Consider the following 24000-nt stretch of genomic DNA (forward strand, 5'->3'; position numbering starts at 1 on the left):
CTAATAACCATCAGTGGTTTTCAGTTCTTCCACTAGCTTTCTACTATCAACTATCAACTAGTGTTGATAGTTTATGTTGAGCTGCTCATACTCCTTCGTTCCTTTCCGTCTTGTAATCAATGGCACATATTGATTACATTAACTAATGTAGAGGTAGGGGGTACTGTTTTTGCAAACTTATGAACTTGGTTGCTCTACTCCAGATTTTTTCCCAAAGACTGCATTGAGGAATTTAGGTGCATCATGGAGATAAGGAGTTGGGGAAAAACTGGGTTTCTGATGGAGAAAATACTGGTGTCTTTGTAGTGTGTATAGAAATATGTATATTTTATCTAGACCCAGAGATAACTGGTATATCCCAGGAACAGTGTGGGTGTATTCTGGACAGAAGATATAAAACTACTGATTTAATCAATTGAGCTACAGGTTTAAAAAAAGACACAATTGAAACACAGGTTTAAAAAAAAAAACAAACACCCAATACAACCCAGTAAATAAGTTTAGGTAGACTTCTGCCATGTTTCAAATGTAAAGTAACAAATTGGTGATATTCCCAACTCTAATGGGTAATATCTATGAGCATACTAGTAAATATTTTAATCATCAGTTCTGGGGGAGAGGAGAAATGTACATACAACAAACTCAAATTTATTTGTATCAATATTTAGTCTAAACACAACAGAATAATAAATGAAGTCCTAATCTCTACACAAGCCTGGTATTCTAAATAGAAATATTACTAGATTCAGGATAAAAGTCAAGTCTATTACCAAAGTGGTGGATTTATCAAAACTTCCACTATAATTTGGGAATTAGGTCCCTTCCTCCCCCCCCAACAATTATTGAATTAATAATTATTTTTTAAATAAAAAACTTTTAAGGCCAAAATATCATCTACATTCTCTTTTTGAGGTATGTTTGTATCTTTTTCAAGAGAGTTGTGCTTTAATGAAAATTGATGCTAATTCAGGAATAAGGAAGATGATAATTTTTCAATAAAATGCATTAGAGGAAAGTTTAAGGAATGATTAGTATTATAAAGACTTTCCTAACAGTTTTTATGCTTAGTCCTCGAAAACTTAAAAGTTTAGAAAGTCCTTCCTCATATTTTGATTGACCCAATCAAATCAGACTATATGATCTGAGACAGTTTGACTATGTATAAGTAGAAAGTTACTATAAAAGAAACTTTTTCTCTATGTGTTATAGCATCTTTGAAAGCAGGCTGTCTGTGTTGATAAGAAGTTTTTATTTTCTAAGGAAAGAATCATAGGAAGTGAGGGGTCTCAAATCAGCTATTCAGGTAACAGACTAATATACCATTTTTAATTCCTTCAAAGAAAACTAGTTTTCATTCTAATTATTTAATAATTAGAAAACTAGTAATTAGATTTAATAATAAATCAAGAATCCACGATTTCATATGTTTGAGAGCTATATCACTGGCACAATCCCCAGTTTCTTCACAGATGATCTTCACATAGAAAAAACAAAAATCGTGTCTAGTAGGTAGTTTTCAAGCTGTACATGTTCTGAACTTGGACTGGTTTTCAGACAACAGACCCAGAATCCCTTTCTCAGCCAATATTCAGATCTTTCTGACTTAGTAACACCTGCCAGAGTTTGTACTTCATGGATGTGACCTTTGAAAGCCCAAAGTTACACTGAGGAAAAAACAGAGCAACCTCCTAGTATGTTTGTGTTTACATTGAGGGCAGAAACTCTTTTTCCATTGCTTTGTAATCCCCATTGCAAGCATTTGTGCTCAGATAGGCACATCAGTACAACGTGGATTGGAGTGGAACAGAATATTGGTGGAGGTATGACACAAAGTGAGAAACTGGATCTTACTCGGACTCCCTCATGGGTCTAGAACAGAAACAATATGGTGGTGGTCATTAATTTTTCAGTCATGTTCAACTATGACTCCATTTGGAGTTGTCTTGGTAACAATACTGGAGGGGTTCTTCTCTAGCAGGGAAGTGACTTAACCAGGGTTACACAGCCTGGAAGTGCCTGAGGCCAGATTTGAACCCGGATTGATGAGTCTTCCTGACTCCAGACTTGGTGCTGTATGCCCTATGGCACTCCCTGCTACCCAAGAAAAACAATAGGGCAGTTCAGAAGCTGCTGATTCTCCTTGGCAATAAGAGCTTTCTTCTTTAAGGCGGCGCCTCCTGGTGGTGTCAAACTCCAGACTGTAAGAACGCTTGCATGGGGCATTCCTCTGTGGTTTTGTGCTGTCCGGCTCTGGCTTCTCCGGACGACAGCTGCTGTCCCAACACCTCTGACCACGGGGGTAAAGTCTGAGCATGGAGTCAGGAAGACCTGAGCTCTACCTGCCTCATTTGTCATTTACCTTCTTGCATGTGAAATGGAGATAACAGCACAGGTTGTTGTCATGATAAAATGAGAGAACAGGGAAACTACTTTGCAAACCTTATAGTAACATATAAATACTGAGTAATCCTATACTATCCTTCTGAAAGGATCACTTTAGTGTGATTACAATGGTCGGAAAGTTTTTCCTTGTTAAATTAAAAACTGCCTCTTTCACCTTGGCAGGTAAGTGGTGCAGTGGAAAGAGGACTCGCTCAGCAGTCAAGAACACCTGAGTTCTTTCTAGCTGTATAACCCTAAGCAAGTCAATTAATCCTGTTTGTCTCAGTTTCCTCAACTGTAAAATGGGGGTAATCACAATTTAACTTGCAGGATTATTGTAATGATCAAGTGAGATAATATTTGTGAAGCACTTAGCATCGTGACTGGCACATATTAAGTGCTACATAAATGCACCTTCCCTTCTTTTACCTCCAACCTCCTCTTTCCCTTTCCCTTCCTCACATAGCTAGCTTGGATCTTCTAGGTCCAAGTAGCAGAAATTGAATACCTCTTTTATATTATATACTTAAAGATAGCTATTATCTTTTCTCCCCCCCAGGCTCACCATCATGTCCCTCAAATGATCCGAGTATCAGTCAACTCTCCTCTTATTAATCATCTTCCCCTGTATCTATCTCTTCTTACTTTATTTTCCCTAATTTCCCACAAAGGTATCTGTCACTGTCTCAGATTATATTGGCAAAATAAGGAAACTAAGCCTTTATACAAGAATTTCATATAAAATCATTTGATATCTCTATAATTTCATATTGAATATTTATAGGGAAAATATCACCAGCATCAACATTTGTTGGTGTTCTTTTTTCATAGACCTCCTGTTCTTGTAGAAACCAAGGCTCTGTGGACATGATATTTTTGGTGAAACTGAATTCCTTGGCTTGAGTCTCATTTTGTGTTAAATGAGTGGTTAAGATAAACTTCCATTTAAAGCTCTAGAGGCTGAAGATATAACTGTCTCCTGCTGATTTTAAGTAGAACTCCATTAACCACTTGCTTATTTAATGGGCATGAGAATCTTGTCCAAGTCATAGCATTTCAAGCAGCTTTCCTAACCCTCTCTCTGCCTTAAACAGCCTTGATTCAAACCAGGAAAACATTTTAGCTCTTTTTAACTGGAATGATCCCTCACTGCAGGCAGGCAAATATTACAAGTGAAGGTAATTAGAACATGTTTTAGTGTAAAATTCAGGTATCACTTTGGCGCTTTCTCTTTCTTTTTAAAGCATATAAAATATTGAATTAGAAATCTATGCTCTCCTTTTGCTTAGAATAGAGGAATCAATCTTCTCTATTCCAATTCAATTCAGTTCACTTAGTGTTTAATAGAAAGAATGTTGGATTTAGAATCAAAGTATTTGAATTTAAAACTTAGCACCATCATTTATAATCTATGTGGCTTCTTTCAAGTATCTTTACTTCTGTGAGATTCAGCCTTCTCATGTATAAATGAGAAGGGTGGATTAGATAGTTCAATAAGTTCCTTCTATCTCTAACATTCTACAATTCTAATAGTGTCAGTCAGTCGATAAATATTTATTAAATGCTATTATGGGCCAAGCATGGTGTACAAAAGACTGATTTGGAGCACTTCTCATAGAACTGAGAACTCAGGACCAGCACCTCCTGGCTGATCCCTCATGATTCAAGGGTCTACACAAAAATGCTTAGTAGCCAAAACAAGAAGGGAGGGCCACTCAATAATTTTTCATTTAGCAAATGGCCAGAGCGTGTGCTCAACTGGGCGTTAGAAAGACTGCCATCTCCTTTTTGTCTCATTTTGGTTTGTTTTGTGGGGAGAGGGAGGGAAGAGAAGAGAAATGTGCTCCCTGCTGGGGAAACTAAGTCAGCCATCTGTCTCCACAGCTCCAAGTTGTCCAGTATTATGACATGGCCATACCAGCCTGAGGCCAGTTAGAAGCAACCTTGTGCCATTTTAGATAAAATCAAGGATGCCTTCTTTTCTTTCCTCAGGAAGAAAAGCTATTTCTATAACTTTGTAGAAGTTCTCATTATTTATTGTTTCTCTGAGAATGGACCAAACCATATACCATTGAATGAAAGCCTCAAAAAAAAAAAAAAAAGATTTTGTGGCATAAATAATAATATTTATATAGTACTATAAAGTTTGCTAAACATTTTAAATGTCATCTGTTTGATAACAGCTCCGTGAGGTAGGTACTATTATTACCCCATTTGCAGATACAGGAACAGAGACTTAGAGAGACTGAGTGACAGCTCTAAGTGCCTGAGGAAGGCTTCTAAGTGAGATCTCACTAATGACATCAGGATCACAAATATTTATTCAGCATCCACTCTGTGTTAGACACTGTGTGTAAAGCTCTGTATGACATGGCAAAGTTTAGGACTTCATGTACTGCTATATAAAGGGTTATGTAAAAAGTGTTCATTTCATGCCTTATTTCTTATGTATTCCTTACCCTTTGGACTTGTTCTGGGAGTCTCTGTACATACACATACATATTCTATACATACACACACATATACATATATATATATATATATATACACACCCCTATATACAAATATACTATATATATAAATATACACATAAATACATACACACATGTGTGTAAATATACATATGAAATATGTATATTTACTTATCCTTGACTTTGAGGGGATTTTAATCTGATTGGGAATTTATGAAATTCATAAAAAGGAGAAATAACAAAGTAGCAGTGCCAAGAGTTCAGTAGTAATCAATGCAAAAAAATGAGCACAACTAGAAGTTGGTTATTGTTGTTTGCCCTTTGTTCTTGAAGAGGATCATGGGATAGGAGCCCTCCTCCTGCCCTAGTCAGACAAGAGTGGCAGAGTGGACTCAGTGCTGGGGTCTCCATTTTAGAAAGCATCTAGAGCACCTGGGGAGCATCTGGAGCAGGCCAGGTAAGATGGTTGAGGGCTTCTAGTCTGTGCCATATGAAGATTGTTCGACAAAATTTGGGATGCTCACTTTCAAAAGAGAATTGTAGCTTTCTTAATATATCTGAAAGCAGTCATATGGGAAAAGAATTAAGCTTCTTTTTGGCTCCAGAGGGCAAAACCAGGCAGAATATAAGAAGGAGTTACCCTAGAAAGATGGGCCTAGATGCTAAGTGAGCAGTTAGAGAAATCTCCCCAAGCCTAGTCTTTGAACCACTGTTTTCCTCCATTGGAGCACTAGCTAAAGTTCTAGACACAAATGTCAGGATAGACCTAAATTTACCAGCATCAGATACTTTCTACTTATGGGATCTTGGGCAAGTCACTTAACTTATGTGAGCTTCAGTTTTCTCATCTGTAAAATGGGGATGGTAACAACACTAGCTCACAAAGTTGTCATCAGGATCAAATTAAATATTATATTTAAAATGCTCGGCACATAGAAGGTGTTTAATAAAAAATTCTTCTCTCCCAATTTATTCAGTAGCTGGCAGTTCTCCTAAAAAGAAGAAAAAAATTGTTCTCTTCCTCCTCTGATTCCTTTCCCATTTATTATCCATTTAAGTATATATCTATCTTACCTAACCTGAATTTGGGATGCTAATGTAATCATTCAAGAATCATGGTTCCAATTGGTTTAGTGGTTTTGGGAAAAGGTAGTAGGGAAAATTACTTCATTAAGTTCATTAAGATGAATACTTAAGTAGTTCTGCATTAGCCCCCAGGGTGTGGATAGGTTAGCCTGTTAATTTAGAAACTTAGGGATATAAAGCAAGTTTAATTCAAAACCAAAGATTCAGAAAATCTCTAGCTTTTCCCCTCTTCAAAGACAACCAGTTTCCTTCATTCACATTGGACAGATTCTCACCTGGAAGCAATATTCCATTTTCTGTTCTACTAATGAGAAATGTAGGGGTGAAGTGGAGGAGTAATTTGAACATGTGAGTATGTGAGTACAAGGGATATTTTAAGTGGTGATATAGGGCATGCAAAACATCTTTTAAAAATATTTTTATTATCAAAATTCACTAAAATTTTTGAGTGAAATTCTGTCCCTCTTTCTAGTCCTTTTCCCACTCATTGAGGGGATAAGCAATATGATATCAATCGTACATGTGGAGTCATGTAAAACTTATTTCCACATAAGCCATATTGCAAAAAAAAAAAAAAAGTGAATAATAAAGTATGCTTCAATGCACAATCAGAGTTCATCAGTTCTTTCTCTGGTGGTGGATAACATTTATTAAATCATGGGTTCCTTGATTGTCTTGGATCCTTGTCTTGATTAAAGTGACTAAATCTTCCACAGTTGTTCATCGTACGCTATCAGTGAACATAATGTGCTGCTCATTTCACTCTGCATCAAGTTATGTAAGTCTTCCCAGGTTTTTCTTAAACCATCCTGCTGATCATTTCTTACAGCACAATAGTATTCCATCACAATCATGAAATTAAATCTGGCCTCTGACACTTAGCAGCTGTGTGACCCTGGACACATTTCACCCTGTTTACCTCAGTTTCCTCATCTGTAAAATGAAGATTTGGATAGAACTGAAACCTGAAACCTAGGGGGTCAGTCAGCCACTCAGCAAACATTTTTTAAGCTCCTTCTTTGTGCCAATCATTGTGTTTAAGCATTGGAATATGCATAAAATAGAAATAACAAATCCTGATATAAGATCCCAGGATCCCACAGGAGGTTTATATGCCCTCTTGCTATATATGGCCTAGAACCCCTCTGTGAAATCTGAAATCTTCTATTATGGAGTTAACTCTGAATTTAGAATTTTAGAAATCTTAGTTCCTGAATACTGTTCTGAGCATTCTTGGGTCAGTTCTGTAACCCTATTTTAAGTGGTTATAAGGGGAAAGGAATAAACATGAATATAGTGCCTACTATATGCCAGATATTATGCTAAGCACTTTACAAATATTATTTTCACAACAACCTGGTATTGTTACTGTCCTCATTTTGCAGTTGAGGAAACAGACAAACAGGCTAATTGTCTTGCCTAGGATCACACAGTATTGGTCCAGCCATGCTGTAAAATAGTTTGGAGCTTTAATCCAAGCGTTACTAAACTCTACATACCTCTTGATTTATTCATATTGCTACTGGGCCTTTAACTCTTCCTCTTTCCCCCCAAAAAAGGATCAAAGAAGGAAGAAAAGCACTCATATATACAAAAAGATTTAGCACAACCAGAAACCAAAGAGGTATCCAGCAGTTGGAGAATGTCTAAACAAGTTATGGCATATGAATGTTATGGAATACTGCTTTCCAATAAGGAATGATGGAACTGATGGGTTAAGAGAAACCTGGGAAGATCTGTATGAACTGATGTGGAGTGTAGCAAGCAGCAAGAAAAATAAAGTGACAACATTAAAAAAGAAAACAGCTTTGAAAAGCTTGAAAATACCAGTCAATGCAAGCACCAAACATGATTCCAGAGAACTGGTGATGATCCAGAATAAGTCAATGAGAATTTTATTTTCCTTTTTTATCATTTTCCATGGATAGTAATGGCACTAGGAGGGAAGAAAAACAAATGCTTGTTTACTGAAAATAAAGTTTAAAAAATAAACATACATTCATCTGGGCCAGGTGACTTGTTTGTTGAGTAGCTGGAGGCTTTCTTATTATCTTCTTATATATTGCATAGCAACTTCCTACTACTTATTTTTGTTCTGTTTTTTTTTTTTTCAGGTCATTTTATAGCTAAGGAAACCAAGGTTCAGGGACATTAAAGAACTTGGTCATGGTCATACAGCTACTTACTTTATATGATTGTTGAGAGGAAAGTGTTAATAAATCATTGATTATAGGGCTTGATAAATGTGAGCTATTTTAATTATTTAATTATTAAATTGCTTAATAATTGACCTTAGAGAGACTCTTAAAGTTTTGGTCCCCCAGAACTCATTAGGAGCTCTTATAATTCTTCTTATATTTATTATTATAATATTATTATTTTTCCTTATCCTTATAACCAATTAATTAACAAATCTTGTTGATATTTTTTTTCAAGACAGAAAATTTTAATGAGAAAATTAAGGTATTACACAATGGTGCCATAAACTTTTTTTAAAAAATGATATTTTGATAACTATCTTTCAATATAATCACTTTCCTTTACAATATAATTTGGTTTAAAAATATCATTCCAAGAAGATCCACAGGTTACATCCGATTTACAGTGTGTTCATGACACAAAAATATTAAGAATCATTTCTAGTCTAATCTCCTAATCAAAGCAAGAATCCCTTCAATGGCATTCCTACCTAACAGATGGGAGCTTGATTAGAAAGGATGACCCGACAGACTTACAACTTAAGAGTCTTCCAGAACCTTTCCCCACTTTTCCACACTGGAGTGGATTCATTTCTTCAAGGGAAAGCTGCTAAAAGGCAGAAGTGAGGGGATGGCCTCCTCCTTTTCTTGGTTAAATGCCTTGAAAAAAGTTATTTTCTAAATCCCTGACCATCTGCCTTTTGACATCACCATTTGATTACAACTGTTTCAGAGAGTTATCACTGTGATCTTTTCCTCAATCCTCATTCTCCTCAATCTCTCTTTGACTTTTGATGCCTTGATGTTGATCCTCTCCTGGATTCTTTTGATTCTTTTCCTGATTCTTTTCCTCCCCTTCTGGTTACTTCTTTTTCACTTCCTTTGCTGTATCTTACCCTGGTCATGGACCCATGGATGTCTTCCAAGTCCTGTGATCCAATTATCTTTGACTGTTTTGCATTTGCACTAACTGTCCCTTGTCATGGGACATACTCTCTGTCCTTATCTTTACCTCTAGACTTTCCCGATTTCCTTCAAGACTCAAATCAAATTCCAGTTAAATGTAGAGGCTTTTCCAGTTCTCCACACTCTCTCACCCTACTCCCTATCTTTCCTCTGGGACTACTGTCTACTGAATATATTTTGCATGTAAACAATTTGTCTTCCTTTATTAGAATATGAGTTCCTTAAATGTTGGAGGGGATGTGGGAAAATTGGGACACTGATGCATTGTTGGTGGAATTGTGGACTGATCCAACTATTCTGGAGAGCAATCTGGAACTATGCCCAAAAGGCTACAAACTATGCATACCTTTTGATCCAGCAGTGTCTCTACTGGGCTTGTATCTCAAAGAAATCATAAAAAATGGAAAAGGACCCACATGTGCAGAAATGTTGGTGACAGCCCTTTTTGTAGTGGCAAGGAACTGGAAACTGGGTGAATGCTCATCAGCTGGGAAATGGCTGAATAAATTGTGGTATATGAATGTTATGGAATATTATTGTTCTGTAAGAAATGACCAGCAGGATGATTTCAGAAATGTCTGGAGAAACTAACATGAACTGATGCTGAGTGAAGTTAAGATAGTGACAAGAAGATTATGCATGAGCAACTCTAATAGTCTTCAGCAATGATGTGATTCAGGCCAATTCCAATAGACTAGTGATGGAGAGAGCCATCTGCACCCAGAGAGAGGACTGTGGGGACTGAGTGTGGACCACAACATAGTATTTTCCAACATAGTATTTTCATCTTTTTGTTATTGTTATTTGCTTCCTTTATTTTCTCTTTTTTCCCCCTTTTGATCTGATTTTTCCTGTTCAGCATAATTGTGGAAATATGTATAGAAGAATTGCACATGTCTAACTCATGTTAGATTACTTACTATCTAGAGGAAGAGGGTGGGAGAAGAGAGAAGAAAAATTTGTGCACAAGATTTTGCAAGGGTGAATGTTGAAAACTATCTTTGCATGTATTTTGAAAATATAAAAGCTATTATTAAAAATTTTTAAAAAAGAACATAAGCTCCTTGAGAACAGGTACCTAATATTGCCTTTTTTTGTAATCTTAGTATTTAGCACAATGCCTGGCTCCTAGTAATCACTTAAATTCATTCTTTGTTATTCACTGACAATGACTGAATAAAATAATATCTGGGAGGAACATGAAGGATTGTCATAAGGAAAAAGGATCACACTTATCTTACTTGGCCCCAAAGGGCATAGCCAAAAGAATTGGGTGTAAATTGTTAAAAAGAGCAGATCTAGACCTAAGGTAAGAAAGATCATCCTAACAATTCTAAATATTCCAAAGTGGAATGTGTTTGTGAGTTCTTCCTCACTGATGACCTTCAATCAAGTGCTGGACCATCACTAATTGTGTGATGTGGCAAGATTAGTGTCTAGGAAAGCTTAAGCCTCAGTGACCTGTGAGCTTTGCAGCCCTGAGATTTTTGTGACAAGTGACCATAGCCTTTATTAAGCATAAAAGCATTTCCAGAGAGATCTGTGTACTTTTGGGGACACAGACAACTGACCTTATACCCATCTCCTCCATCTCAGATCAGGAAATCCTTGTCTAGATTATCTTTTGTGCAAAGGGAACAGAACTTTTCCTATACTACCGCTTTGAAAGAAATTGAGTACATGTCTTCTCTTTACCCTTGAAAAGGCATAAAAAGGCACCCAGAAAAGCTGCTTTTGCTGATGGCCAAGAGTAAGCTATTCAGAAACTGACCCTAGCCTCCTCTTTTGAAAGTTGCCTAAAAATATTCATTCATTATGTGTTCATTAAACCCAATCCACCTGCAAATTATTGGATTACATTTGAGAAGTCCAAGGATTATTGGATCACAAATTCTAGAAGGGAATTAGAGATCAGTTATTCTAATCACCTCTATTCAAACAACAGAAAACAGACCCAAAGAAATTAATATGAGAGGCATCGTGGTACAGCTTCAAGAATATGGACTGGAATACTGAAGTTTTGCTTCCAGCCCTTAATAACTTCGTAAGATAAGTCCCTTAACTGTTTGGTGCCTCAGTTTCCTCATCTGTTAAATGAATTTAAGAATATCAAAAATACTTAGCACACTGGACTGGAGATAAAGTTTAGAAAACTCTCTGTAAATATGAAAGTGCTTCACATGCGTCATACACACACACGCACGTATATATGTAACTATTATTGTTTGTCCAAAGTCAGGAAGGTAATAAGTTGCTATTGTTCAATTGTGTCTGATTCTTTGTGACCCTGTTGTGGTTTTATCAGTAAAAATACTAGAGTGGTTGGCTATTTTCTTCAGTAGCTCATTTTATAGATGTGGAAACTGAGGCAAACAGGGTTAAATAACTTGACCAGGATCACCTAGCTAGTAAATACTTGACACCAGATTTGAATTCAGGTCTTCCTGATTCTAGACTTCATGCTCTATCTACAGTACCCCCTAGCTGCTATATGCAGACCCAGAATTTAAATTTGGGCCTTTTGATTCTAAAAGCAGTGTTCTTCCAAGTCTATCATACCTGTTCTCAGAATCTAACTTTCACTTCACTTCACACACTTTTTAAGTGTCTTTTGATTAGGCAGGAAGATCTCAGTTTACAATCCAGGCTTAGATTGCAAAATATTACAATCATTTTATCCTAAAAGCTGCTTCTAGGCCTCACCCAGGAATCATGCATTCTTATCAGATGGCACTCCTCCTTTGGGCTTCCTAGGTGAAGGAAAAAATATCAGATTTCCCTTTGGCATCAACTTCTTCCATTTGTATTCATTCCATGTCTCTCCTCCCTCCCCAAATAATGTAAGAAAGAGAAAAATGGAGGGGGGGAGAGAGAAGAAAAAAAAGGGAGAGGGAGAAGGACAGAGAAAGAAGGAGAAAAAAGAGACAGAGAGAGGGAGGGAGGGAGGGAAGAAGGGAGAGAGAGGCAGGGAGAGGAAAGGAGAGACAGGACAGTTTTTTCTGGAAATAGTATGATAACAAAAGCATTAGGTATGCAGTCAGAAGAACTGGGTTTGAATTTTAGGGAGACAGTTTACCAACTCTGTAATCTTCAGAAATTCAATGAAGTTCTCTCAGCTTCTTTTCCTTCTGGGATGAACTATATAATAAGAGATGGATGGAGTAGTTAAAATCAGAGGATTAGGTTAGATATTTTCTAAAGTTCCTTTCAACTTCCAGTAAAAGAATCTATAGAAATAGCACTTGATTATAGCCCCTGCCTTCTCCCTGCAATTCTTCTCCCCAATCTCACTCTTTCTCAAATCAATTTTGCTCACCAAACTAATAGAGATTTATTTTGTCTCTGTGTGATAAGGCACTAAGTGCTCTATGCTTGGGTTCTTCCAAATGTGTGACTCATTTGATCTCACCACCTTTTCTGCACAAGGCCTTCACTAAATCCCATGAAATCCTGGAAGCTAGAGCTGCATCTGAGGTGGTTATTTCTTGAAACCCTATTAATGGCCCTGTCTCTTCCTCTTCCTTTTCCATTACATTCCATTAGACCCTGGTAATCAAATCTGTCCTTGTTTTCATAGTTTCAGTGAACTGAAGATTTTCCTTTAGACTAATTAGTCTGTGTTACATCTTCAAGGTTTACAAATTTCCTATCCAATGCTTGTTGCAAAATAAAATGTGTTCAGTGCATCAGATTGATGCAAACAAATTGCTAAAATTGCTAAATTTAGTCTGAGGGCCAAGAGCTCATTATTGACCAGGAGATCAGAGAAGATTCATGGATGTTGGGCTGGGTCTGAAAGAGTAAGTAGTGATTTAGCAGGTGAAGAAGGGGGGGGAAGAACATTCTAGCTATGTAGAATTGCAATGGAAAAAGTCATGGCAGTTAGAAAACAAGCCCTTGGAGGATTGGATTAATTATATGAGTGCTTGTATACTGGTGGTGTAGTGGATAGAGTGCTGAGCCTAATGTCAAAAAGATCTGCTCCAAAGACATTTTCACTTCAGACCCTATCATAGGGCTTACTCTGCTTGACTCAGTTTCCTTAACAGTAAAATGAGAATAATAATGTCATCTCCTTGAAGTTGCAAAGCCCTTAACACCGTGCCTATTATGTAGTATAAGCTTAAAAATGGATTATTCCTTTTTTCTCTCCCTATTTTCCAAATTCTAAGTAGGGTCTTTCAACCTAGGGTCCAAAAATTTGATTTGATTTTTTTATAACTTTTTTTTTCAATATAATTGGGGTTTTTTGCAATCCTATTTTATTTTATGCATTTAAAAGTATTATTTTGAGAAGGGGCCTGTAGGTATCACCAAACTACCAAAGAAGTTCATAACACAAACAAAAAGGGTTAAAATCAGGCTTAAATTCCAATCCAGCCTCAGCCACTTTGCAGCTGTATAGATCTAATCATCACTTAATATGTGGCTTTTCTTTTTTCTTTTTAGTTGATTGATATTTTTGTTTTGTTACAATATCACTTCTCCCCTCATCTTTCTCCCACTCTCTCCCTCCTACATATCTCTATAAAATCCTTCCCCATCAACAAACTAAACACCAGGAAATATTTGGCTAGAATTTTCACATCTATTCAAGTTGACTGGATTTTTATGGTTTGGCAATGTATATTATTCTTTTATTCATGTTTTCTTCCCTCTTTACTATTATACAAGTCTTCTATTTTCTCTAAATCTTATAGCATAATGCAAAAGATTCCAATATATTGTATATCAGAATTTGTTCATCTTTCCCCCACTGTTTGAACATTTGCCCTCTATTTTTTGTTCTCACAAATAATGCTGAAATTATTAAGATATTTGTATATATGAACCAAATGTGTATAGTCCTAGGAGTACAATTTCTGGGCCAAGGGTATGATGATACTTTCATAAAGTAGAGTCAATGTCTTGTACTTAGTGCTGAGAGTCACTAAGGTGGAAGCATCTAGATTTGGCATAATACATGGATTACCTCAGTAAATGGAAAGCTCATAGTGAGATCATTCAGGACCACTGACATAGAGAAGGAAAAAACTTTGAAGAACTCCGGAAGTAGAGCAGCATTCCAGAAATGAGCTTCTTCTGACTCCAAATCCAGCCCATTTTACTAGACTACTGCTGGCCATCTATCAGCCAAAGAAGAGACTCTTTTTGTCTTTTCTGTCTAAAAATAATCAGAATGCGGTCCCACCAGCCATTTGCCACTAACTAGGATCTTAGGCACTTCATAGTTCCTAGAGCTCTCTTTTTTCCATTTACTATAAGGATCCATGAAATAACAGTACGAACTCTTGGGGTTCTGGCTCTCAGACAGCAGAGTGCCATCTTCCCCTAGAGCATCTTGGTTCAGGAAATGAAAGCGAAATGTGCACTCTCACTTCTCGGACTGGTCAGAATCCAAGAATTCTTTTCTTTGGCCTTTTGAGAAATATGTGATCGTGATCAGTTTGCAGAGTTTGTCCAGAGCCTTAATCTGGGGGGAATCTAATCTGGCCCTTGTCTAAATCTTAATGGGAAATGCCTGATTGGAGGCATTTAACAGCCACAAACATCCACTCCTTGCCCTGGGGCTGCTCGGGGGCTTAATAAAACCCTACTGGAGGCATTCAGATGCCTGCTCAAGTCTCTCTGGCTTTCTCCCCTAAATGGGCTTTGCCCTTGGGCACAATGGGGGTAGCCTTGCTTTGGAAGAGCCTCCTATTCCTTCTTTGCTGCTCAGGGATCCTCTCCACACCACACAGGAGTTGGAAGATGAAAATGTTAATCGATGAGATGGAGTATCTCTTTAATATGGAGGAATTGGACCACAAATCTGGAAATCCCCGGAGACCCCCCACATTCATGACTAATTTATTCCGTCGGGTGGCTCACCCCAGTGGTATCAGCAAGACTGAAGGCATCCTGATAGGAAACACCGTGAGAAGTTTTGAGGAGAAAGGTGAGTGTGAAAAACCCGATTTAGGCTTGGGGGTATTAAATGGGATTGATTTCACATTTTCCTAGCTCTTTCTCTTTGGCTCTTTTAAAGGGATCTACCATCTTGCCAGGCAAAGTTCATTCCACCTGAAGGCAGGAAGACCTCAATATAAATCAAATCAACTGCAGAGACCTGCAGTCTCAAACACTAACTACTGTGGGACTTTGGGCAAACCACTCTCTGACTCAGTTTTCTTATCTGTAAAATGAGAGTAGCGATCGCACCTTCCTCCCAGAATTATTGTAAAAATAAAATGAGATAACACTTATAAAAGACTTCGCAAATCTTAAAGCATTATGTAGATGCTAGCTATTGTGATTGTTAGATTATATAATTGAATTCTAAGGAGGGAGGAATGAGGAAAGAAGGAAGGAAGTGAGGAAGGAGCAGGGGAAGAAGGAAAAAATGGGAGGAAGAAGAGAAAGGAAAGGAAGGAAGGAAGAAAAGAAAAAATAAGCATTTATTGAGTGATAGTATTTAAAAAAAATATTTACTCTGGAAAGCCTTGAACAGAGGAAAGAAGGAAGGGAGAGGGAGAGGGAGAGGGAGAGGGAGAGAGTAGAAGAAGAAAAAGGGAAGGAGGGAGGGAGGAAAGAGCAGGGGAAGAAAGAAAAATGGGACAAAGAAAAGAAGAGGAAGGAAGGAAGAAAAGAAAAAAAACAACAAGCATTTATTGAGTGACACTATGTAACTATTATCTATGTGACACTGTACAAATTTCTGTTTGCCTTAATCCATTGGAAAAGAAAATGGCAAACTGCTTCAGTATCTTTGCTAAGAAAACCCCATGGACAGTATTGATGTCCTGTGGTCCATGCAATCATGAAGAGTTAGATGTGGCTGAATGTTGCTAAGCTCTTTACAAGCATTATCTTCTTTGATCCTCAACACTAAAAAAAGGTGTTAGTGTTCTACCCATTTTTTAGTGGGGGAAACCAAGGTGTTAGGGATTATGTGGTGATTAGGGCTATGCAGCTGCAAAGTGGCTGAGGCTGGATTGGAATTTAAGACTGATAACAGGCCCTATCCTCTGTGCTCTTTGCCACTTAGGTCATGAAGTGATTGGGAGACAAGTGCATTTATGTGTCCATTTGGAAGGATAGTGGGGATATGAGAAAGGGAGCAAAGCTATAGATCACTCGCTTTAGATAATGATAGGATCAGAGAGGATGTGGAAAAACTGGAACACTAATGCATTGTTAGTGGAGCTGTGAATTGAGTCAATCATTCTGGAAGAGCAATTTGTAACTCTGCCCAAAGGGCTATAAAACTGTTTATATCCTTTGATCCAGCAAAAGTCTCTATTCCAAAGAAATGATTTTTTTAAAAAGTGGAAAAGGATCCATGTGTGCGAAAATATTTGTAGCAGCCCTTTTTGTAGTGGCAAGGAACTAGAAATTGGTGCATTGTCCATCAGTTGGGAAATGGCTAAGTTAAGGTATATGAAAATAATGGAATATTATTGTTCTATAAGAAATAATGAGGAAGTTGATTTCAGAAAATCCTGAAAGTCTTAGATGAACTGATGCTGAATGGAGTGAGCAGAACCAAGAGATTATTATACACAGTAATAAAATTGTGTAATGATCAGGTATGATGGATTTAGCTCTCCTCAGCAACACAGTGACCAAGATAATTCCAAAAGACCCGTGATGGAAAATGCCATCCACATCCAGAAAAGGAACTATGGAATCTGAATACAGATTGAAGCATGCTATTTTCATTTTTAATTTCTTTTCCCCTTTTGTTCTGATTCTTCTTTCACAACATGACTAATATGGAAATCTGTTTATGTTTGATATAATTGTGCATGCATAATCTATATCAGATTGCCATCTTGGGAAGGGAGAGAGGGATAGAGAAAAAATAGAAATCAAAATCTTATAAACGTAAATGTTGAAAACTAATAACAAAAAAAAGACAATAGGAGAAAGTGAAGTTTTTTTTTTTTAAGGAAGAAGTAGACTTAGGCAGGTTTGATAGTAGTAGGAAAGGAATTAATAGATAAGGAGAGGCTGAATATTTTATACAGGATGGGGCCAACTGAAAAATCAATTTTCTGGAGAATAGGGGAAGGGAAGGATTTAAGGGCACAAGTAAAAGGAGCTAGCTTTTCAGAAAGTGTTGCCACGCTATCAGAAACTGGAAAAAAGGAGGAGAGATTTAAGGATGTCAAGGAGTTTTGAGATGAAAAAGAAGGGAAACAGCATGCTTATAATTAACAGCCTTCATTTTCTTTACAAGGTTAGAGATTCTTAGCTGAGGGGGAGGGGAGATGTGGGATATTTGAGGAAAATCGAAGTTTTGAGTATCTGACAAGTAAATAAAATCTCAGGGAATAATAGGTATCACCAGGATACTCAAAATTGATTTCTTTCACCCACTTTAACCATGTCACTGTTTCTGTTGACAAGTCCACTATTACTTTACTTATGGTTCTTTGAACATGGTTGCCTGTATATTTCTTTTTCTGTACTTGAATCTTGACATTCATTGACCTGATGCCCCTCAACACACCAAATTCCATAAACAAGCTGATCACTGTCCAGGGGATACTCATTAATATGGCTTTCCTTCACTGATCTTTTGCAGTGCATATCAATCATTCTCATTTTTTCTTCAACCTCTCTTCTGTTGGCAAATATGAAAAGATATTAAGAGCTGAACTCCATGTATTTAAATTCAGACAATCACAAAAGCTCCTGAATGAAGACAAGCCTCTTCATTATAGTAGAGTAAGTACTAGTATCTCTGTCATGGAATCATTAGATTAAAACTAGAATTGGAAAGAGCCCTAAAGTTTTTATCAAACATAGATTTATTTATGGATGAAGAAATTGAGATTCTGGTGGGAGGGACCAAGCCACTTGCCCAAGTTAACATAATAGTAAATAGGGGAGCCAAGTTCTTGAATTCCAATTTCAATCTTCCTTCTATTATGTCTTACTATCAATTATGTGATGTGATGATTGATGTTATAAGTATTTGAAATTGTTAGTCTTATTTTAGCTCATCAGAAAACATTACTAGCAATCCCCAAATCATAGAGATAAAACTAATTTTTTGATCTGATAAAAAGTACAATTATTTCAAATGCTCATAAGTGTATCTATAGAGTCTACAAAAGAATATTGTGTATGATGGCCATAACTACACTGAATATAATTGGGATAAGGGATTCTGGGAAGGGTGTCAGGAGGAGCAATTGGATTTAATCCAGGATAGAATTTAATCAGGATAGAAACTCCTTCCCCTAGTATAGAACAATTTGTGACTTAATTTTTTTCTTTTACATCTTATTTAATATTGAATTTTTCCCAGTTGCATGTAAAAAGAATTTTAGCATTTGTTTTTAAAACTTTGACTTCCAAATTTTCTCCCTTCTTCTTTCCCTACTCTCTCTCATTGAGAAGGCAAGCAATTTGATATAGGCTATAGATGATTAGTCATGAAAAACATTTCCTGATTAGAGTGATTTACACATATTAATGAATAGTTGGTATACTGAGATTAAGTGACTTGTCCATGGTCAGTACATATGCCTGATGTAGGCCTTGAACACCGGTATTCCAGACTCCATGGCCAGCTTTTTACATCTTGCTTCCTCCTTTTTGGATTTTGATAGTATGAAGATATTTTAAAAAGAGGTTTATGTGCTATTCTATAGAACTTTTCTGACTTGTCCAGTGTATTGTTGCTGAGCATTAGAGAAAGATAGGTAGTAAGTGTCATCTAAATAGAGCTTGGAGCCAGGAGACAAATATTAGAGTGGGGTTTGTCAGAATTTAGATGACTAATTATAGTTATGTTACTAAAGGAAAAGGCAATCTGTTTCAAAGAAGAAAAAGAACCCTAGTCCCTCAAACCAATTAGATGATTTCTTGGTGTCTTTTATATAGTTATAACAGGAAAAAGTCCTAGGATTTTTTTAATTCAAAATTCTAATGAGAATCTTTGAGTTTATCTAGCATTTTTGTGTTTGTGCATGCATGTATATGTACATATACATGTCATTTCTGAGTGCAGAGTGGTATAATTATCACATAGTTATTGGTCTGCATTTTGTGTTCCCAGGTGGAAGTCCATGAGCTTTTAGGTTCCACACCAGAGGCTGAGCGAGGTAGTCTCCTTAAATCCAGGAATCTGTCTCTGAGATCAGAAGGCTGGCTGGTGTTTGATGTCACCCAGACGGTAAGCAGAAAAAGAATAAACTTTTAAATTTTATCTAGGAGCTCAGAAATAAGGCTATTCTAAGTCAATGGAGTAAGAATGTCTAGGATTCAGAAATATAAGGGAAAAACAGAACTCTTCTCAGGTCAGCATTGGGTTATTGAACACTGGAGCATTCTGAGCAGCTTTTTTTTTATTATTTTTATAATTATAACATTTTTTTGACAGTACATATGCATAGGTAATTTTTTTTACAACATTATCCCTTGTACTCCCTTCTGTTCTGAATTTTTCCCCTCCTTCCCTCCACCCCCTCCCCTAGATGGCAGGCATTCCCATACATATTAAATATCTTATAGTATATCCTAGGTACAATATATATGTGCAGAACCGAATTTTGTTGTTGTTGTTGCAAAGGAAGAATTGTATTCGGACATTCTGAGAATCTTTATGGATTCATTCATTTATTCTGTGATGGTGCTAGACCTTTGATTTCATTAGTATGAGAGAATTTCTGATGCACAATCCCCTTCCACTGATGTAGGAATGCTTGCCGCTTGTAATCTTGGAAAGTTCCTTGGTGCGCTGAGGGGTTCAGTGAGCTGCCCATGTTCACTTATAGGTCACAAATAAGATTTGAACCCAGTAAATTGCTTTCTACTTCTCTAATTATGCTTCTCGTACTTACGTGCTGTATTTGCTTTGTCGTTAGGTAAATGATTGGATTCATGGGAATCTGTCTCACAGAAGCTTTTTGGTACTCACCACAAAGAATGTCGGCCCACCCTTGAATTATAATTACCATAGAACTGATCGGAAGTGGAAGAATAATGAGAACAGAAATTCTTTACTTGTTCTTTTCACCCAAAACGAAGACCAGGGACCTCTCAGAAATGGATACATGGCGCCCCCAATGAGTAAGGATTCCTTTGAAGGTCTTTTTGTTGGCTTTCTCAGTAGTGGCCATTTGACCCCCATAGTAATACTAGTCCTCCAGCCCATTCTTATACCAGACACATTGTCTTGCCATGTTAAACCTTACATTTTCTGGGGATGGTGAAACAATACTTCTTGCCCATCCTGAATGTAGGAGATGTTAGAGAAACTTAAGTTGGAGAAGTCAGGGAAGTTGGATGTGGAAAAGAGATTGAAAAACAAAACTTGGAGAGCTAGAATGACAATAGCATCTTGGAATAGATGTGCTGAGTTAACTAGGTTCCACCCTTTAGATAACTATGAGCCAAGCTTGAGAGCTGTATTTCTAAGTGGGTCAGTTAACTTTGTTGTGCTCCACAGTCAAAATCCACAGCCTAATCCTTAGTCAGCCATTTAAAAATTATAAATCACTGACCATAAGAGAATCTGTGCAAGGATATATGGAGGGAAGAACGCAAATTCATCCCTATTTGTGGGAAAATAACACAAAAGTTGCTGTGTGCTTGATATTAGGTCAGGAGCAGCATCTTAGCTAGGGAGCAAAAATTCAGAAAATATTCTGTGAACTCCTATAACAACTTCTAAGACTTTATTAGTATATGAACTCCTTAGGAGTGGATATTGTCACATCCTTTATATTGGAATTTGCAGTGCCTACTAGGGTACTTAATGCACAGTTGGCGCTTAACAATACTTTTTGAATGATTGGCTTATTTAAATAACAAATTATATTTGATGCAGAATTTGTGCCTGGGTTCACATTGGCACAAAGTTTAGTAAGAAAATAAATGTTTCAATTCTCATGAGAACACTTTCCCTGAAATGTTTACTGGGGAGGCACAGTGTATCATGCTTTGAGATGGTACAGGAGAAAGATTAGTGAGAAAAAGAAAAATAGCATTACTCTAAATCATGGATCTCTTTTGTAGTTTTGATAAAACCTAAAGCCCTTTCTCAAGACAATATTTTAAAATGAAATATATAGAATTACAAAAAAATCAATAATATTGAAATATAGTCATCAAAATAGTAATAAAACAAGTTCATAGATCTCATGTTAAAAACTGTCAGTCTATCTGATTTTATTACTTTACGCTCTAGTCAATCTTTTTGAAGAAATTGACAGAATCTGAATAATGACTGAAGAAGGCAGAGTTACAAACCAATTTCTTCTTTTCCAACATGTCTTCATTGTGAGCTTTTAGAACTAACGATATTTCCCAAGGAATCTTCAGAGAGAAAGAAAGTAGGATGCTGTGAGGGGAGTGGAAATGGACTGAGAGATTTAAGATGGAAGTGTCAAGGCTAAAGTTGACAGAAAAATGGGGATAGTCCATGGGAGCTAAGAAAATGTGTGAGCAGAAGACCATAGTTGTCTTTTGCCTCTTCAGTTTCAAGAGGCTAAATAATTCCTTTTGGTCTTTTTGGCAGTGTTTGGGTTGGATGGACAGATGAATTCCAGCTATTTGGAATCTCTTGAAGTTCCTGAGTTGCCTCCGAACCTCAACAATAGCCATGGTACCCGGAAGGCCAGAAGCATCACTAAGAATGAATCTATTCCAAAGGGCTGCCAGAAGGCTCCTCTCTATGTTGATTTTGAGAAAATAGGATGGTCAAAATGGGTCATTTCACCCAAAGGATACCAAGCCAACTACTGCAGGGGAAAATGTTTATTTCCCTTGGGCCATGGGGCAGAGGCCTCTAATCATGCATGTTTCTTGTCCTTTGTAGTTCGCTTCAAGCTAGACCCAAATGTCTCTAGGCCCTCTTGTGTCCCTAGAAAACTCAATTCCATCAATCTTTTGTATTATGATGATTTTAACAATGTAGTCCTCAAACAGTATAAAGATATGGTGGCTGATAGCTGCAGCTGCCAATAAGGAAAATCTACTTTTTGAGTTATTCCAGATAATGACTCAAAGGAAAATGGGAGAATCGACATGGACAGTGGCAATACTACTGGGAGTTCTTTTCCAGAAGACACAAAGTCTACATTTCTACTACTTCTAAATCTCATTTTTCTTCACTATAAAAGGAACATTATAATTCTCTGCATCATAAGATTGTGGGGATCAAGTGACAAAACGCACAGGAAAGTACTTTGGAAATTGCAAATGGGGATCTAAATGGAAAGTATTATTGTTATTATATTCTTCTATAATTCGTAGAGAGTCTCTGTTATTATGTTAACATTTTTGCTTTTGTTGGTATATGATTGTTTTCAGTTGTGTCCCACTCTTCACACTTCCATTTAGGATTTTTTGGGTAAAGACATGGAGGGGTTTGCCATTTCCTTCTCCAGCTCATTTTGCAAATGAGACAAATAGAGTTAAGTGACCTACCCAGGATCACTCTGCTAATAAATGTCTGAAGGTAGATTTGAACTCAGGAAGATGAGGCTTCCTGATGAGTGACTTAATACTCTATGCACTATAGCACTATGCAGCTGCTCCTGTTAAGTGATTATTATGTGCTAAACACTAGAAATAACAAAGAAAGGCAAAAAACATATTGCCTTCAAGGAGTTTACAATATGATGGGGAGAAAATATTCAAACAACTATGTACCTATGAGATATAGGCTGTGTAAATAGAAGGAAATCTCAGAGGGAAGGGATTGTGAATAGATGCCTGCAGGAGGATTGAGAAAATCTTCTTGTAAAAGATGGAATTTGAGGTCAATTTTGGAGAAAGGAAGTCACGGGAAGCCAGAAGTAGAGATGAGGAGACAGATCATTCCAGGAATGGGAGACAGCCAGCAAAAGGTCATAGAGTCAGAAGGTCAGTGTGGCTGGATTGTAGAGTATGTGGAAGAACACAAAGTGTAAAAAGACTGGAAGGGTGGGGAGGGCCAAGCCAGAAGATTTTATATTTGATGAAAAGTTAAGCAACTTCCTTGTCCTTAAGCTTTATCTTATAACCCTACAGGGATTTTTAGAAAGGAAAAGAGAAAGAATGAGCGGGGAGGCTAGACATGAGTGAAATTCTGTCTTATTTTTGTGGACTTTCAAATTTCTTCATTGCTCTGATGCTTCATTATGAGTGAACTCCTTTCATTTTAAATGCCTGAAAAAAAAGTCCTGAGCTAATTTTCCTGAGACCTGAGTTTACTAGAGAGAATAAGAGGACTTAAATCCTTCTAAATAAATGGATGTTTTTGCTAAAACAGACCAGGGGTAATATGCAAAATGGAGATTAAATCTAATCCTTCTTTTCTGAGTTGCTTTGACTCTGTCCAGTGCTGGCAAAACCAAGGAAGGGCAAAAGGTGCTTCCTCAGCCTGTAGAGATCTCTTCGGGGTTTTCTGTAGAGCTAGGGGCTGGCTGTAGAATCTTGGAAGAACTTAAAAGTTTCTAAGGGCTAATTTGCTTACTTGTATTTGTATTCCCAGAACTTAACATGATGTCTGGTGTACTGGTTTATAATAGTCATTTAATAAATGGACCATGTTTATCTACACATATTTGTATATATTTATATATATATTTAAATACATATTATAAACATATATTAGTTTATATATGCATGAGTATAGTATATTTATATGATTTAAATACAATTATTTTTATAAATTTATATATCATACCATTACAAACATATGAAATACATATTTATATACATATTTGCTTATTAATATATTTCTATACATATGAACATATACATTCATAAATACAACACACACATATATACAGATATGATAGAAGCAGTTAGGTAGTATAGTGGATAAAATGATAGACTTGAAGTTGAGAAGACCTGAGTTCAAATGCAGCTTCAGATACATACTAGCTGTATAATCCTGGGCAAATCATTCAACT

General features: G+C 36.8%; 1 protein-coding gene across 1 annotated transcript; it reads left to right on the top strand.

The window, feature by feature from the left end:
* The first annotated feature begins 14703 nt into the window (after positions 1-14703).
* LOC141558628 (bone morphogenetic protein 2-like) lies at positions 14704-23644 on the top strand. Its single transcript, XM_074296098.1, has 5 exons — positions 14704-15041; positions 17673-17815; positions 19155-19271; positions 19963-20167; positions 21618-23644. Exons 1-5 carry the CDS (start codon positions 14714-14716, stop codon positions 22064-22066), a joined length of 1242 nt encoding a protein of 413 aa, XP_074152199.1. The 5' UTR covers positions 14704-14713; the 3' UTR covers positions 22067-23644.
* The last annotated feature ends 356 nt before the right edge of the window (positions 23645-24000 follow it).

The sequence above is a fragment of the Sminthopsis crassicaudata genome, chromosome 2 (genome assembly GCF_048593235.1).
Source record: "Sminthopsis crassicaudata isolate SCR6 chromosome 2, ASM4859323v1, whole genome shotgun sequence".
NCBI lineage: Eukaryota > Metazoa > Chordata > Mammalia > Dasyuromorphia > Dasyuridae > Sminthopsis > Sminthopsis crassicaudata.

Coding starts and splice junctions, on each gene's coding strand:
- LOC141558628 (XM_074296098.1), top strand. CDS start 14,714: ATGCCTGCTCAAGTCTCTCTGGCTTTCTCCCCTAAATGGGCTTTGCCC. Junction 15,042..17,672: donor GAGAAGTTTTGAGGAGAAAG/GTGAGTGTGAAA, acceptor GATCTTTTGCAG/TGCATATCAATCATTCTCAT. Junction 19,272..19,962: donor TGTTTGATGTCACCCAGACG/GTAAGCAGAAAA, acceptor CTTTGTCGTTAG/GTAAATGATTGGATTCATGG.